General features: G+C 37.6%; 1 protein-coding gene across 1 annotated transcript in view; it reads left to right on the top strand.

Annotated features, from left to right (window-relative positions):
- The window catches only part of OSBPL3 (oxysterol binding protein like 3), a 42,042-nt gene extending 31,251 nt beyond the window's left edge, over window positions 1-10,791 (top strand). Inside the window, exons 16-22 of the mRNA XM_009492773.1 lie at window positions 1,004-1,067; window positions 4,122-4,200; window positions 5,980-6,124; window positions 7,473-7,617; window positions 8,320-8,446; window positions 9,018-9,140; window positions 10,695-10,791. Of these exons, the coding sequence (XP_009491048.1) occupies window positions 1,004-1,067; window positions 4,122-4,200; window positions 5,980-6,124; window positions 7,473-7,617; window positions 8,320-8,446; window positions 9,018-9,140; window positions 10,695-10,791 (780 nt within the window). The remainder of the gene's footprint in view (window positions 1-1,003; window positions 1,068-4,121; window positions 4,201-5,979; window positions 6,125-7,472; window positions 7,618-8,319; window positions 8,447-9,017; window positions 9,141-10,694) is intronic.
- The last annotated feature ends 3,889 nt before the right edge of the window (window positions 10,792-14,680 follow it).

Raw genomic sequence — 14,680 nt, 5'->3', positions numbered from 1 at the left:
AATTAGTACTTTTCTCTCTCTCTCTCTCTGTCTCCCCCCCCCCCCCGCATAGAGGATGTTCAGTAAATAACTGGAAAAAATGCTTGATAGCAGATTGGCAAAATGAGTAACAAAGCAGAAAGTAAAACAGCATTTTAGCCATGTAGGCAGTTAAGAAATTAAATTCAGAGTGGGAAATAGGAATTTGACTTGAAAATAAAGTTGTCTTTGTCAAAAGAACAGTAGGCATTACACATCAAAGAGTTGGTCCTGGTCAGTTGTTAGTCGTGTTCACCCAGAAAGGAGAATTTACAGCTAAGGAGGAGTGGCCGCTTTCACTTTGCAATTACTTTATTATTTACTATTTCCTTTTAATAGTCTGCGTTGTGTATTTGTTTATTTACCCACAGTCCTTGCTTTGCTATTTTGGTGCTTGCCCTAATTCATGTATGTGCTATTACCCAAAGCTGATAAAATGCAGTGCGCGTGGTTAGAGGTTTGCACTAGAAACACCTGGGGTGTCACTACTACAGTAGTAGGGGTTGCTAGATGGAATTTCATGGCTTGATTTCTCCACCTGTGGCCCCCTCAGAGATGCTGATTGCTGCCTCCTCCCTCATAGTCAGGGTTTTGTGGGTATTTACTGGACAGAAGAATTTGGCCCTTTGGGTTTTTTATTTTTGTCTGTGTGCTCAAAGTGCGGCTTCTGTTAATATATGAAGAGGTCCTAAGCGTAAAACATAGAAAATATATAGTTAGATTTTCACTTGATAAACAAAATCCACAGGCCTTTTAAAATAAGTGCTTCCCACTTCTTTCAAGGCTTCATAGGTCTCAGTACCTTATTAATCTCACTGATTCCCCCTTCAGGACACAACTGCAAAAGGCAAGTAAATGTTCAAATTGTAAATGTAATATGTGAATGAAAAATGAAGGGGGAAAAAAAAAAGAACTCAAACCAAAATGACTGTTCAAGTGTTAATATGTCCATCTTTTTTTTTCCCCTTTCATGTCTTGCTATTAGGTCAGTCACCATCCACCTATTTCTGCATGCCATGCTGAATCTGTGAATTTTGCTTTTTGGCAAGGTAACTCTTCAGTCTATCATTTACTTTTACAGTGTTCATAATATTTTCATTGTATGTCTAACATGAAATATCCAGAAACTGGGAAAAGGTGAAATTCCCTGCTTAAATTGTATTAGAACGGCTTTAAGAATGGCTTTAAGAAATGCTAGCCTGTACTTACTTGCATGCTTCTTACTTGGATGTTCTGCCATTATAAAAATGTTCAAGTTTTTTTTTTTTTTTAATATTAATTGATTATTCTTTTCATGTACAAATATCTGCATTTCTTTAAAATCAGGTTTGTTTTGGGGGGGTTTCTTTACTAAAGAAGAGTTGTACCTTAAGCTATTTACAAAACAAACAAGCTAGAACACAGCTTGAAAAACTGCAAGTTAAATCCTGAGCCTTGGCAGATCTTGTAAACCTGTTCTGAAAAAAAAAAACCTCCAAAAATGAGCATAACAGCAAGGATAAATGTATTTACCATATCTTTCTCTGCTGGCATTATTACAGTATGTAAGATTTTGTGCTATTTGACTACTAACACTGTGTTTCAAAAAAACTGTTTTGGATCTTTGCTGTGTAATGCTGGTGAAGTTGTCAGTCACAGTACCTATGTGGTTAGATATTTTTGGAGTGTACACAGAACATAACTGTACCTTTTAACTCAGTTAAAATTCTTCACCCAGAGGTTTGTCAATTCACAATGTAGCCACATTATAACCTTTAATTCTGTTATGATTGACTCTGCTGACTTGATTATAGTTATTATGGATGGAGCCATACTGAACAGAAACTGGAACGCTGGCATTAGTCTGGGTTTCATTATTCAATACAACTCTTCACTTTGTAAACAAATAGAGGGACAAGAGTGCTTTTGTTCTTGGCCAAAAAGCAGAGATGACCAAAAATTTATTCAGTAACTGAATACTGTATAAATAAGACTAGATAGCAGCCTGTCTTAATAAATACTGGTAAGACTGATTTGTTTAACTGATCTTGACAACGGTTATCACTCAAATATTTTAACACTTGCATTTAGAGAACAAAGCTCTTCTGTAAAGATGAGAGCTGAGAATCTGATCAATGAGAAAGAGTCTGAGATTTGGTCTTGATGAGCACAGGAGACTCAATCAGGGTACTGCAGGGATTTGGGGTTTGGTTTTGTTTTTAAATGTGGCTAGCTGAGCTTATGGGAGATCTAGACAATTATTTTTTTCCAGTGCAAAGGCAGTTTGTAAATGCTGTGGCCTCTTGTTATGGGACTATATTAACTTATGTGGATATTATTATTAACATCAAGTTAATCATAAAGGTAGCTTGTCAATGAGGTAAGTTCTTTCTGTGTGCCAAGATCTTTGCACTTACCATATCATTTCCTCAGCTGAAAAGGAGACAGTCCTCAGCAACATTGCCAGAGTAGCACTGTCATCCCACCAGACACCAACCCTAATTCATCTGTTTCAACATCGAGAAATCTCTTGATTGTCTCTAGTGAGCCAGAAGACTGGGTTCTGGCAGGGACAGTGATTTTGGAAATCGTTTTTCCTGACTTACGAAGCTGGCTTTGCTTTTGCAAAGGAGTGTGGGCACATGAACAGTGGAAATGCAGAATAGAAAGTTTTGGCTATTACAGCATCTGTGCCTGAATTAGTCTGAACATAGCTTTGAAATAACACTTTGCTGTTCTTTGCTGTCCTAAAATTTTTGCATGATCAAGTTACACACTGCTTCCCAAGATGTTTCCCAGGTACTGATCTCTATGGGACAGCCGTGCCATTTATGAGAACACAGAACATAACACAGTCTGATAATATATTTTAACTGTTAAACTCAGCAGGGTGTGCCTTTGCCCTTTCTCTTCCATCCCACAGCAGAAGAGGGAAAGCTAGTACAGAATTCGGCTCAACACCATCATAGTCAAGGTAGTTTTGGACCTCTTATTGTGCAGTATAGGAATCACAACAGAATTGCTGTCACTGAGGATGCTGGCCCAGCATCAAACTTCAAAATTAAAAAAAAAAAAAAAAAGTCGTCTTCTCAAGTGATAAGAAAATGGTTACTTTATTCACGAGGAATTCTACGCTATGTCCCATTCCAGCCTTTGCAATGGTAGGCAGCTTGGTGTGGCTCAGCCCTATCACTTGAACATACATACTTGGGAGACAAGTAATCTCCTAACTACGGTTTGAGCATCTATCTCACAGCCAGCATAACGGCTTCCCCCCACAATTGCATAGGAAACAGCATTTTGTTTTTTCCTTGTGTTAGTGCTAGCATCTTTTTGAGTCTAGAGATGATCTTTTCCCTCTTTTTCAGATTGGGCAGGGAATGGAGTTCTTGGTGTCTAATACAGCAAGATACTATTCCACTGAGCTCTGAAGTTACTATGAAAGTTCCTGCCTGATTATCTAGCCAAGTTTAACTCTACACCCCTTCTGCCGTGCTTGTCGCTTTCTGCCATCTATGTTTGTTTCTCTTCCAGGTGTTTTTGCTCAATAAACTTGGCTAAACTTGTATTGAGATTTCTCATCTTTTTTTTGAGAAATGACGTGAGACTTGGACATGTCTTTCTGCAATTCAGACAAGATCTTAAAAGGCCAGTTAAACTTACAGAGGAAGTTGGACTAAATCCCTCTGCAATTTTGTGCATTTGAAACATTCTTTTGCTTCTTCACTGTGGATATTCTCAGTTGCTATATTTTTGTATTTGAAATTCTGCTTTTGTTTTTGGAAATGCCTGCATTCATTCACTAGCAACTGAATTGCAGATAAATATATGCTGTCTATAGCTCTACTCAAATTCCTCTCTTTTGAAGTTTTTGAGAGGACTTCTAAACCTCTGTTACATTGCTATTTAAATAACTGATAATGTAATGAAAAAACCCACAAAGAATACCATGTTCAAAGGTCCACAGCATTCTTTGAACACTTTCATTATGTTGCACTTTGTTATTTTGCATTTCTTGAAAATAAAGTAGAACCCAGAAATAGAAAGATTCACCCATGCTTATGACTAAACCTGTCTTTTTTTTTTTTTTTTTTTTTTTCTTCCCCTCCCTCTTCCTGTTTCAGATGTAAGATGGAAAAACAAATTCTGGGGAAAGTCCATGGAAATTGTTCCAGTTGGTACAACACATGTAACTCTTCCAGCGTAAGTGCTGCAGTCATGCACTGCTGTTCACACAGAGGCACAGACATGCTTGCGCACACTGGAGCCACATTTATCCAGATGAGAACAAGTTGTGCTGTGCTGTATTAGACCTTTGGAAGAATTTGTGATTATAATTTAGTTTTAAAAGGGCTTGGAGTCCTGGTCTGTAGGTGAGGCTGATAGCTATCATCACTGCATAAATAATTATTGTAAGTGATAAACAGAACCTGTTGCATATCCGGTGTTTATTATCCAAGGAAGGAAGCAGCCGCTGTAGTTAAATGTTGAGTATAGTTTTGGGTTTTCTTTTTTTTTAAAATAAAAATCTGCAGTGTTCCTATGCTGGCTTGTCAGAGTGCCCATTATAGATCAACAATTAAAATCCTTTAAAATTTGGCCTATATCCATCATGTTTGCAGAACCAGAGGTCTAAAGGTTGAGTAGTGTTCCAATTAAATCTGTTTTCTAAAGAGAGCCTACAAAATTAATTATTCTGCCATCTGAAAAAAGAAAAATAACCCAAGAACTTAGTATGTATTAGATTAAGCATGTCTTTTTCTTTTAAGTGGGTAAAATTGTGATACAGTAAGATAGTATCCAAAAGGTAATGTATAAAACACGTTGTGTTCATAGTGGCTAGCCTAAGCTGTGGAGTGAAAGGTCTTTAGGATGTGAGTGAGCATTCAGAAGCAAGGTTTCTAATGGATTAGGGCCCGTGGTGGGCTGATGAACCGGAAAATAATCCGATTCATGTGTGGTCTCCATGTGCTGGTTTGTATCCCTGTGTATCTGATATAGAACTGGGTACAAAAAAGGAACTGAGTCTATAGGCAAAAATGAAGCATTACTATTAAGGTTATTTTTTGGAGCAAATACTGTATTTTTAGCATGCATAATAGCGCATGTGACCTGCAGGTAGGGGCAGGAAAACAAGTTACTGTGGGGCAAACTGGCTGCATATCTGCTAGTCTGTAGAAACTGTCCTTGTGCATGCTCTTACAAAGCAGCAAGTGATTAAGGGGAGGTAAGGAAAGATTCTAATATCTTCATGGGATGTTTGCGAGGCAGTTGCTGTGGGGAAACTGGTGCTTTGTAAGTTTACCCTTTACCGTACCGGTAGTGACTTGGCTATCAATACCCAGAACAAATTGTAGAATATATGTGTTTGTGAGACTTTTCTTTTCTTGAAGTTTCATAAAGCTGTTTTATAAGAACATATACTTCTTTAATAAAAGGTAAACTGTTGTATTACCTCTTGGTATTTTTCATCTCTCCCTGTCTGCTGTCTTCCAGCGTGCAACTGCATCTTGAATTACCTGGTGAAAACTTTTGCTTTTGCCTGAAGCACACACATAGGCTCAGCCTTGAGAGCTTGAGCCAAGCTCATTCCACTCACAAACCTTCTGATGACTGTGGTGGCCCATGTCCTTGTGTTTTCAGTTGCCACTGTGTTACAAGCTGTGAAATGGGCATTTCAGCCAGTAGAAAATGTTAGAATGATTACTTTTAGAAACTTAAAACTGGTAAAGAGGGGCAAGTAAATTGAGAGAAAATGTGAGTTCAAGACCAGAGTTTATAGCGGAAGTGAAAATGGTTTTCTGGGAGATAGGATTGTTGTCATAGGGTTTGTTTTTGAGAAGGTGTGGGACAAGATAAGGCATTTCAGAAAAAAAAATTGGTTTGTGGGGTTTTTCTAATGCAAGTTCTGTGCTTTTCCACAAGCTTAAGAGCTCGTTTGAACATGGCATGAGATTTTTCTTGTGTGTATTTTTCTTGCAGCTTTAAAGACCATTTTGCATGGAACAAGGTGACATCTTGCATCCATAACATCTTAAGTGGGCAAAGATGGATTGAACATTATGGAGAGATCATCATTAAAAATCTTAACAATGACATTTGTCACTGCAAACTGACTTTTGTAAAGGTAACCACAGCAGTAACCACAGCAATGCTGGCAATGCCTTTTCTAACAGATGCAGCAGTGGGTGGATGTTCTCTGCTGAAGCTCAGTACAACTGCTTATGAGCAATATTTTCCTATAGTTCTGCTGTAATTACCTGTGATTCTTTGAGAAACTTTAACTCTGAAGGAGCTGCCACTCAATAGGTAGAGCCAGACAAGAAAGAGAAGCAACAGCTTTCTCAGGTGGTTCCACCTGAGATGCAGAAAAGTATGGGGAAAGGAAAGGAAGAAATAGGATGAAAAACCTACTCTGTGTTTGATGAGAGAGGTAGGCACAAGGTGGTTTACCACATACCTCCTGCTAACGCATTGACATGTGCTGTGGTCGCATTTATTCAGCAACTGTAGAACCAGTGCTTATGCGGGATGCTTCACCCAGTGCTCTTTTCTAGCCCTTTGCAGGTACTCAGAGGAGCTTAAGTGAGACGTTGTGGTGTTACTCAAAGCTTTTGATTCAGTACAAGGCATCAAGATATGACTTCCTCCAGAAATGCCCTTATAACTGAAATTAGAATTAGTTTTTGGCAAAGATTACTTCTTCCTAGTAAAGGAAAGTTGATGAAAACCTAAAATGATGCCAAAATTTCTAACCTGAGAAATAGTTTTGCAAAGCATGCTAGGAGACTTACCTTAACCTGCATTTTCTGTATCTGACTGCTAGAGCAAGGCTGTGCTTTACATAGAAACAGACCATACAGATACAAGCTAAATATTTCAGCATACCTATGTAGAATGGCACGCTCAGCAGCAGAATGAAAGTTTCCTTTTCTTATTTGTTTTCCTGAATACTTTGTGCTTTCTGAGAAAGATTAGGGTGATTTTTTTTTTTCAAATACTTATTTGAAAGTACCGTAATGTATTTGCAGAGTTGCAATGGATGTTTAGAGTTCAAATTTTAAAGATTGAGAGCCTGCAAATCTTACACCTTTGATATTGTAAATTGCCTAAAGTGGAAATTACTGTATCAGTTCCTTCTCTTCCTCTTCTGCAAATTTGGGGAAGATGTAGATAACTAAGTCAAGCGTCAGTGTTACCTGCCATTGGGCAAAATTCAAGGTCAGCTATGCTTCACCTCGTACTGCCCCCAAAAAAGGCAAACTAAATAAATATAATTCTCAACGTTAGTATTTTAATAAGTCAACTAACAGTACTAACAGCAGTTGTTTGCATATGATATTGTAATGCACACCTAAAAGAACAGATTTTATTTCAGAAAACCACTCTACAGCATGGTGCTCCTGACATGGCAAAATCACTCTCACTTGACCTCTTATGCACCTTTTTTTCCCCCTTGTTTCTTTTCATTCTAGGCAAAGTATTGGAACCCAAATGCATATGAGATTGAAGGCAGTGTCATGGATAAAGCCGGAAATGTTGTGCATCGACTCTTTGGAAAGTGGCATGAAAGTTTATACTGTGGGACAACTTCATCTTCAAACTGCATATGGAGAGCAAGTTAGTGATCAGAATGGCTAACATACAGAACTTACGATCTGCTTGAGAATAAGCTTACTATTTTCATCTCTTTATTAGGCTCCAACTTCCTGTTATTTCCATGTGGAATATTAGATTTTTGTCAAGCATTTAAAATTTAGACCAGAAGAATACATCATTTAACTTAAATAATATGGAGAACTTAATCCCATGGCTTCCTGCATTTTCTCCGTTCTCCTTCATTTTCATATTTGGGCATGAAGTGGGTATTGAGAACTCTAAAAGGAAGGGAAAGAAAAAAAAAAAGGAATGACGTGTGTGTCGTTCCCCACCCCCTCATCCTTTTTGTGTGAAGAAGTGTGGTGTATTTCATGTATTAAATATTGGAGGATAGCCCACAAAGCTCAATTCTGCAATGACAGACATATCTGAACTTCTCCCAAACTTGTGGGGTTTTGTCTACTGCAGTTTGAAAAACGACTATGATAATAGGATGGCCTTCATCACAGTTGTGCTCTGATTCAGCTGAGAGGACAGAAGTATGTTTTGTGGCAGTGCAATTATCAAGGGGGATGTTCTCTTTTGTCACATTATTAAAAACCTCTTATTCCCCCAGAACTGAGACTGTGGTTCAGAGATGAACAAATGAGGGGAGCTTGGAATTTTCCTTCTAATGATAATAGCATTTAACTGGAATTCTGAATGTACTCTTTTCTTCTGTAGATCCGATGCCTAAAGATTATGAACAGTGGTATGGATTTACTCAATTTGCACTGGAGTTAAATGAACTGGATCTGCAAACCAGGTCATTACTCCCATCCACTGATACACGTTTTAGGCCGGACCAAAGGTAGGAAGTTTAACTCTTAAATGTCTTCCTCAAATAGTTCTTAATCTTCTGTACACTCACTTTACTGTAAACTTAGACTATTTTGTGTAGATACCTGCAGTGTGTTTCTATTTCTACATTAAAGTGCATCTAAAACGGACATTTTAATCACTTAGCAAGAGATGGTCTAGTCATTATGGACCAGCGTTTCCTAAAATTGGCTCTTGCATACTTCCAGATAACTGCCTTTCCAAAGATGTTAAAACTTCAGTACTTCAGGCACTGTATGTTAAGCATACTGTGTTTGAATAGCCAAAAACTGAGACAATTGAAATTTCTTTCTGTGGTGTTTTTTCTACTGTTGCTGACTTCCAAGGAAAAAAAATATAATATAATGATGACTGAGCTTGTTATGAGAGTTACTTTTCCTTAAGTGCTTTTTGATAGTGCAGTTGTCTGCAGATGTAGCCCTCTACCTTTCAAACACTGTGAACTGCCTGCTGTAAAGATTAGATTCAGGAGCTCCAGAGAACGTGGCAAAGATGGGGGACAGGAGCACCAATTGTGTCTCTTATCACCACTGGTGCTACAGGTTTCTAGAAGAAGGGAATATCGAAGGAGCTGAAATGCAAAAGCAGAGGATCGAGCAGCTACAGAGAGAACGACGGAAGGTGCTGGAAGAAAACAACCTAGAGCATCAGCCTAGATTTTTCAGGTACTATATTAGCATATACTATCATTTATTGAAATTCTTATTATAATTCTGGTTCTAAACTGCCATAGAGTGGGCTCCAGTTTTTTCCAGGTTTCTTCCATATTCTTGATTTTTGTACTTTGGCAATGTAGAACACTCCAGACTTAGTTAAAAGGCAGGATTATATATTGCTTTTTCATAGTGCATTCCTGAATTTCCTTCTAATTTTTTTGCCTTGATGGTGATTGATATTTAGTCTACATTTGAATTTGCCTGAGTGAATGTAGCATCTTTGATTCTTTCAAGCAAGGTGAAGTAGCTGGATTTAGCTTAATTATCTCTGCTGAACTTCTGCTGAATTCAGTGGAATAGCCTTGTGCAGAAGTGTGCAGAGTTGAAGCCTTTCATTTCCAGGGCTGTTTTTGAACATGTTTTCCCTACATGATAGGAAGAGAGTTATCGTTCACAGGGCACTTTATTTCTTCCTGTTGTAAATCAATTAATGGGAGACTTCAGCCATTGAAAGACAAAAATGAATGCTAGTGAGGACATGGCCTTTTGCCCTGCAGCTTCTCTGTTCTCCTGCAATGAAAGAGCTGGAGCCAAGGTGAATGTTGTATGAGCCAATGTATTACAGTTAACAGATCTGGGATCCTAATTTGTTTTCTGGGTAGATAGATACTGTACTTCTGATGAGCACAGAAACGTTTAAAATAGGTACAAAAAGGAAATGCTTCAGACCGCTACTTGTCTAAGGAGCTGGTGAGCTAACTCATCGCACGTCAGTTGCACCTGCCAAAGAGAAGCAAATGTTGCTTCCAGCAGGCTAAAAAGACAGGATAGAGAGAAAGTCTAATACTTTGTAATTGTATATTCATAATGAGGACTGTGAATGTGGATGAGGATTTGAATCCTCACAGTGAGGATTTGAGATTTATGCTGTAGATTTAAATAACAGAAGAAAAAAATTAATTAGTATATAGCAAAAGTGTTACCCAGTGTTATAGTAGATATGAATTATGCGTTTGGCTTTTCAATAATGATTTCTTTCTTCAACAAGTGACAAGCCTTGATTTACCTAAAAGAATTATTTGCTGTTGTGCCAAAAATGTTGAACACTATATTAAAAGCAGACTGATTCCTTCAGGGTACAGTACCTAGTAGAGTCTCACCTCTTGACTGAGAGCTGTAGGCTCTCTTTATGCAGTAACTGTGGTGAGCCATCTTTGGAGAGGTAAAAGGAAATTTTCCACTTTCTGCTCGAAGCTGCCTTTGAGACCATGCAATGAACCTGGACTGTAGTTTTAAGCGGTATGCAGTGGCATGTGACAGTGAAATAAGACTGTTGATCTCAGCTGAACACTAGGCTACTGAGGTGCATCTCCAAGGCCTGGTGCAGACATACCAGTTCGACTCCCCAAGCTATAATGCCTTGTTTGAAGGTTGTACTGAGTTGCACTGTACCAGGTTCATGGGCTGGATCGGGTATCTGTGCATAGTGCTACCTTGCATTACACAGCATATGTATGGAAAATATAAGCTTTACATTTAAGGCATTCATTTAATCTTTGATAGGAAATCCAGCGATGACTCCTGGGTGAGCAATGGAACCTACATGGACCTCAGAAGAGAACCTGGCTTTTCCAAACTGGACAATCCTGTCCTCTGGTGAAAGAGGAGCCAAGTGAAGATATTCTGTGCTGTATTCTTGGATCTGATTTAAAAGTAGTATATATAAAATATATCTATCTATATATACATATATATATATTACACACATATATAATATGTGTGGGGCGTGTGTAAGTGTGCATATCTCCAGAATTGTGTTTAATTTAGAATCTGATAATTGATTTGTTTTCTTTACTCTGACTATTGCAGTGATTGTTTGAATGTATAAATACCCAAACTTCTTTTTGTAAAATATTTAATAAATAGTACTGAATGTTAACAGCGAGAGGGAAAAGAGGAGCTTTTACACTACTTTTCCAATGTGTAATAATGTGAGTTCTGAGTTAACTTATGCCTTATTGAATTGCATTGGAGACAGTAGCATCAGCATCTCCTAGCTGTGCTGAGAAATCAGAGTGCAAGCCTTAGTAACTCAAAGTGTAAGTAGGCTTCCACAGTTCAATGAATAGTTCAGCTGTCTCTGGGCTGGTATAAATTGCTAAAACAGATTATCAGCTGGTGCTGGAATCTAAGTATGATCTTTTGTTGCCTGTAGAAAAGATTTAAATAAGCTTTTGTTTCTATTAGCTTTCTTCTTAGCATTAAAGCTTAGCATTATGGAAGAGGTAGTTCTGAGCTTACATCAGTGGTTCTACTGCCTTATACATAAACTGTACCTGGCTAAACGTAGTGCTAGAAATTCAGGAATCGCCAAAATTTTCCACTGGGAATCTTTAGATTTTATAGCTCCCAACAGGGCAAGAGGAGGAGATCCTTTGTACATAATGCTTGAGCACTGACTAGATGAAGTAGCGCTCTCTTTTTCCAGTAAGTAAAATCTATACAGAGCACGAAATCCTGAGCTTCCATAGCTTCATTTGTTTTTATTAACCTAAAAATAGCAACAGTAAGACTTTTTAAAAAGTAAGCAAACTGGTTGTTTTAAGCTAGAAATTTTTTCTTAGTATTTTGATATTTTCTACCTCTTAAGAAATAAACAGTATATTTAAGATCTTATATTTAAAAAATTACCATCTGCCTTATGGAGAAATGTATGGAGTCTTTGATCTTCCTCTGTTTGTTATATTCAGATAAATACTCAAGTGTCTTGCACTAAATCAATTGCATCTCTTTCCTGTAATTTTATATATATGGCTAGATTTGTGAAACTACTAAACCACAGGTCAGAAATATAGCAGGAAACAAATGTAGCAGAAGTCGCACTTTTGAATGAAGATTATAGAGATGGGCAGTATTTTTATTTTTCCATCAAATCACAATGCCATGGTCATTAACAGAATAATTTGCATTCCTACCTATCTGCAACTCAAGCCTGACCCATGATTCTTCAAGTCTGTTCTATGTATCTGTGACTCTCTGGCAACAACACAGTTTCCAAGTTTAGGTCTATATCCTGTCATCACCACCATCCCTTTTTCTTTTTCTTACATGCCACTTTAATGACACAAAATAAACCCAAATGTTGTTGGCATGTTTAACTGTCTTATGACTGGAACAATTGGACAGGGCATGAATAAGGAAGACTCCTAGGAGGACTAGTAGCTTAGAAAAGCTTGCACTTTACTGTGTGCTGCATTGTTCTAAAGAAAACCCATTAAAAATGGATCCATGTGTTATATGTAACATGAAGGAAATAGTATGAATGCTTCCATTTTAAACCAAATCTGTGGCATCAGATTAGATGTATGTCTGAATTTTGCTTTCTGTTACCTTGGAGCCCCATTGTCTTAGAGGCAGATGAATGCTTTTTCACCCTTCTTCACTTTGCCCAGGAACTCTGCCTCACTATTATTTCTGTAATTTATTACCAAAGAAGTTAGCATAATTCTTTCTATTCAATATGTCTTTTAAAAACTTGACTACCACGCCAGCAGCTTACACTAAGGCAAGGTTCACATCAATATGAAGACAAAATCTGGGCTTTGATTCCAAAGGAAATCTTAACCTTTGGGGGCTGTTTGGCTTTTCAAGGAAAGTGAAGATCTCTTCATGGCTTGTTCCCTTCCTGTGTTTTATTCTCATATTGACTGTCAAAACTTGGTACAGAATGAGTTGGTATTTGTAATTATTCTTGCTGTTGGTAATTAGCATTTATACTAAAAACAACATTCATTTAACAACAAAAAGGGGTAGGGGAAATAAAAATAAAAGCTTTTAAGGGAGCACAATTTGTGGAGGATAAACTTGCTCATAGTCATAGTTGGCAGCTACTATGATTACTGTCTGATCTGATTGCTGAGTTTGTATTTTCTATGTATGGAGTGTATGGAGAGGTTTTCCCCATACTTTGTCATATGACCTAATAGTTGATAGCATCTAAAATTAAATGATTAGAGGCCAAAAGACAAAGTTTGTCTTGTAATGCATTAAAATCAGCAGGTGTTAAACAAAAATAATCTCATATTGGGTGTTTGAGTCACGATTTTGAGAAATCAGACTGGCAGTGTTGCCTTGTATCTTACAATCTAAAACATCTAAAATATGTTTGATTAATGACAAGAAGCATTGGGCTGAGTAGTGCCTTATATAAAATTTTCTTCAGCAAAATTCCCATATCAAGAAGGTAAACCAGAATTTTATTATCATCTCAGAAATATAATGCCTGAGAATAATCCAGGGCATTTCTTAAATACATGAAGCAAAATCATTCCACAATAGCTCCTTTTGTGAATCTCTGATACACATCTGCAAACACAGCGTAACCAGTTGTGAATGATCCTCTAACCCCATGTTTCCAACTGCACTATAGTTGTCCCTGCTTACTTTTGTACAAAACAGTCGGGTTTAGTTGTTAAACTTCTGTCAACTGTATATTAAGTGGAAGAAAATTGTCTTGATGTTACTTCTGTGTATTTCTGCGTAAAAATATATTCATCGTTCACAAACCTTAATATACTCTATACAGTTATTCTTGGTAAAATATGAAATTTTGGTAATTTTCTTCCCCAAAACTTCAGATGTGTTAATGGGTGCAAAACGTACATGAGCTTTGTGCAATATAACTAAGACAGGTCTTGTTTTTAATAACTGACATTGAGGGACTTCCCCCCGTCATTTCTACCCTGAATGGTAAAAAGAACGTATCAGGCAACTTACTGCTGCCTTTCATACACAGCAGTGATCCCTAAGCTGTTTAGCTCAATGGATCAGTCTTAAAATTTCCTGATGACCATTGCCTGCTGTTATAGCTCTCTTATTTGATGACTTTCTAAGCATTAGTTAATATGATTTTGGAGGGCAGTTTGAGGAGCACTCATCTAGCACTGCCTTTCTCTGTGCAGCCATTCACAAAGTAATAAACTCACTATAAACTTACGTCAAGGTGATGGAGCAGCTGAAGCCTTTGGGTGTTAAAACACTGGCTTGGTTTTCAAATTACAGCAGAGAAAGAAAAAAAAAAAATTCAGGGAAATAGTGTTCATAGAAACAGAAGCCGACAGCTCTTACTTCCAGATTTGCAGACTTGATGCTTAGTTTCTGATTTTGGTGCAGCATAAGTTTGGGATTATGAAACAGCATAACTTGTTTAGGGGGCTACCCTTGATAGCATAAAGTGCCCTTTAGACTGAGTGGAACTGGAGTGCACCATTAATCATTACATTCCTTTCTCAATCTCTGCTCTCTGAGATACGCTTTATGTGTTTGTTTGCCAGCACTGATTTACTTCTTTTAGATGCTTTTTGAAATGCAGATCCAGTAAAGTACTTACATTCTTTATACAGTACTTGGAAAATTAGATGCATGGAAGGAAGAGCGAAAACAGCCAAAATTTTGAGAAGGAAACATCCTAGAGATATGTTCTTCCACGACCAAGTTTTCTTTGAAGGATTGGAAGCAGGATTGCTGCTTTCTTTTAAAGCCTGGCCCCT

This window comes from Pelecanus crispus, chromosome 2 (genome assembly GCF_030463565.1).
Source record: "Pelecanus crispus isolate bPelCri1 chromosome 2, bPelCri1.pri, whole genome shotgun sequence".
In the NCBI taxonomy this organism is placed as follows: Eukaryota; Metazoa; Chordata; class Aves; order Pelecaniformes; family Pelecanidae; genus Pelecanus; species Pelecanus crispus.
The sequence above is the reverse complement of the archived record's forward strand: the minus strand, read 5'-3'. Positions and strand labels throughout refer to the sequence as shown.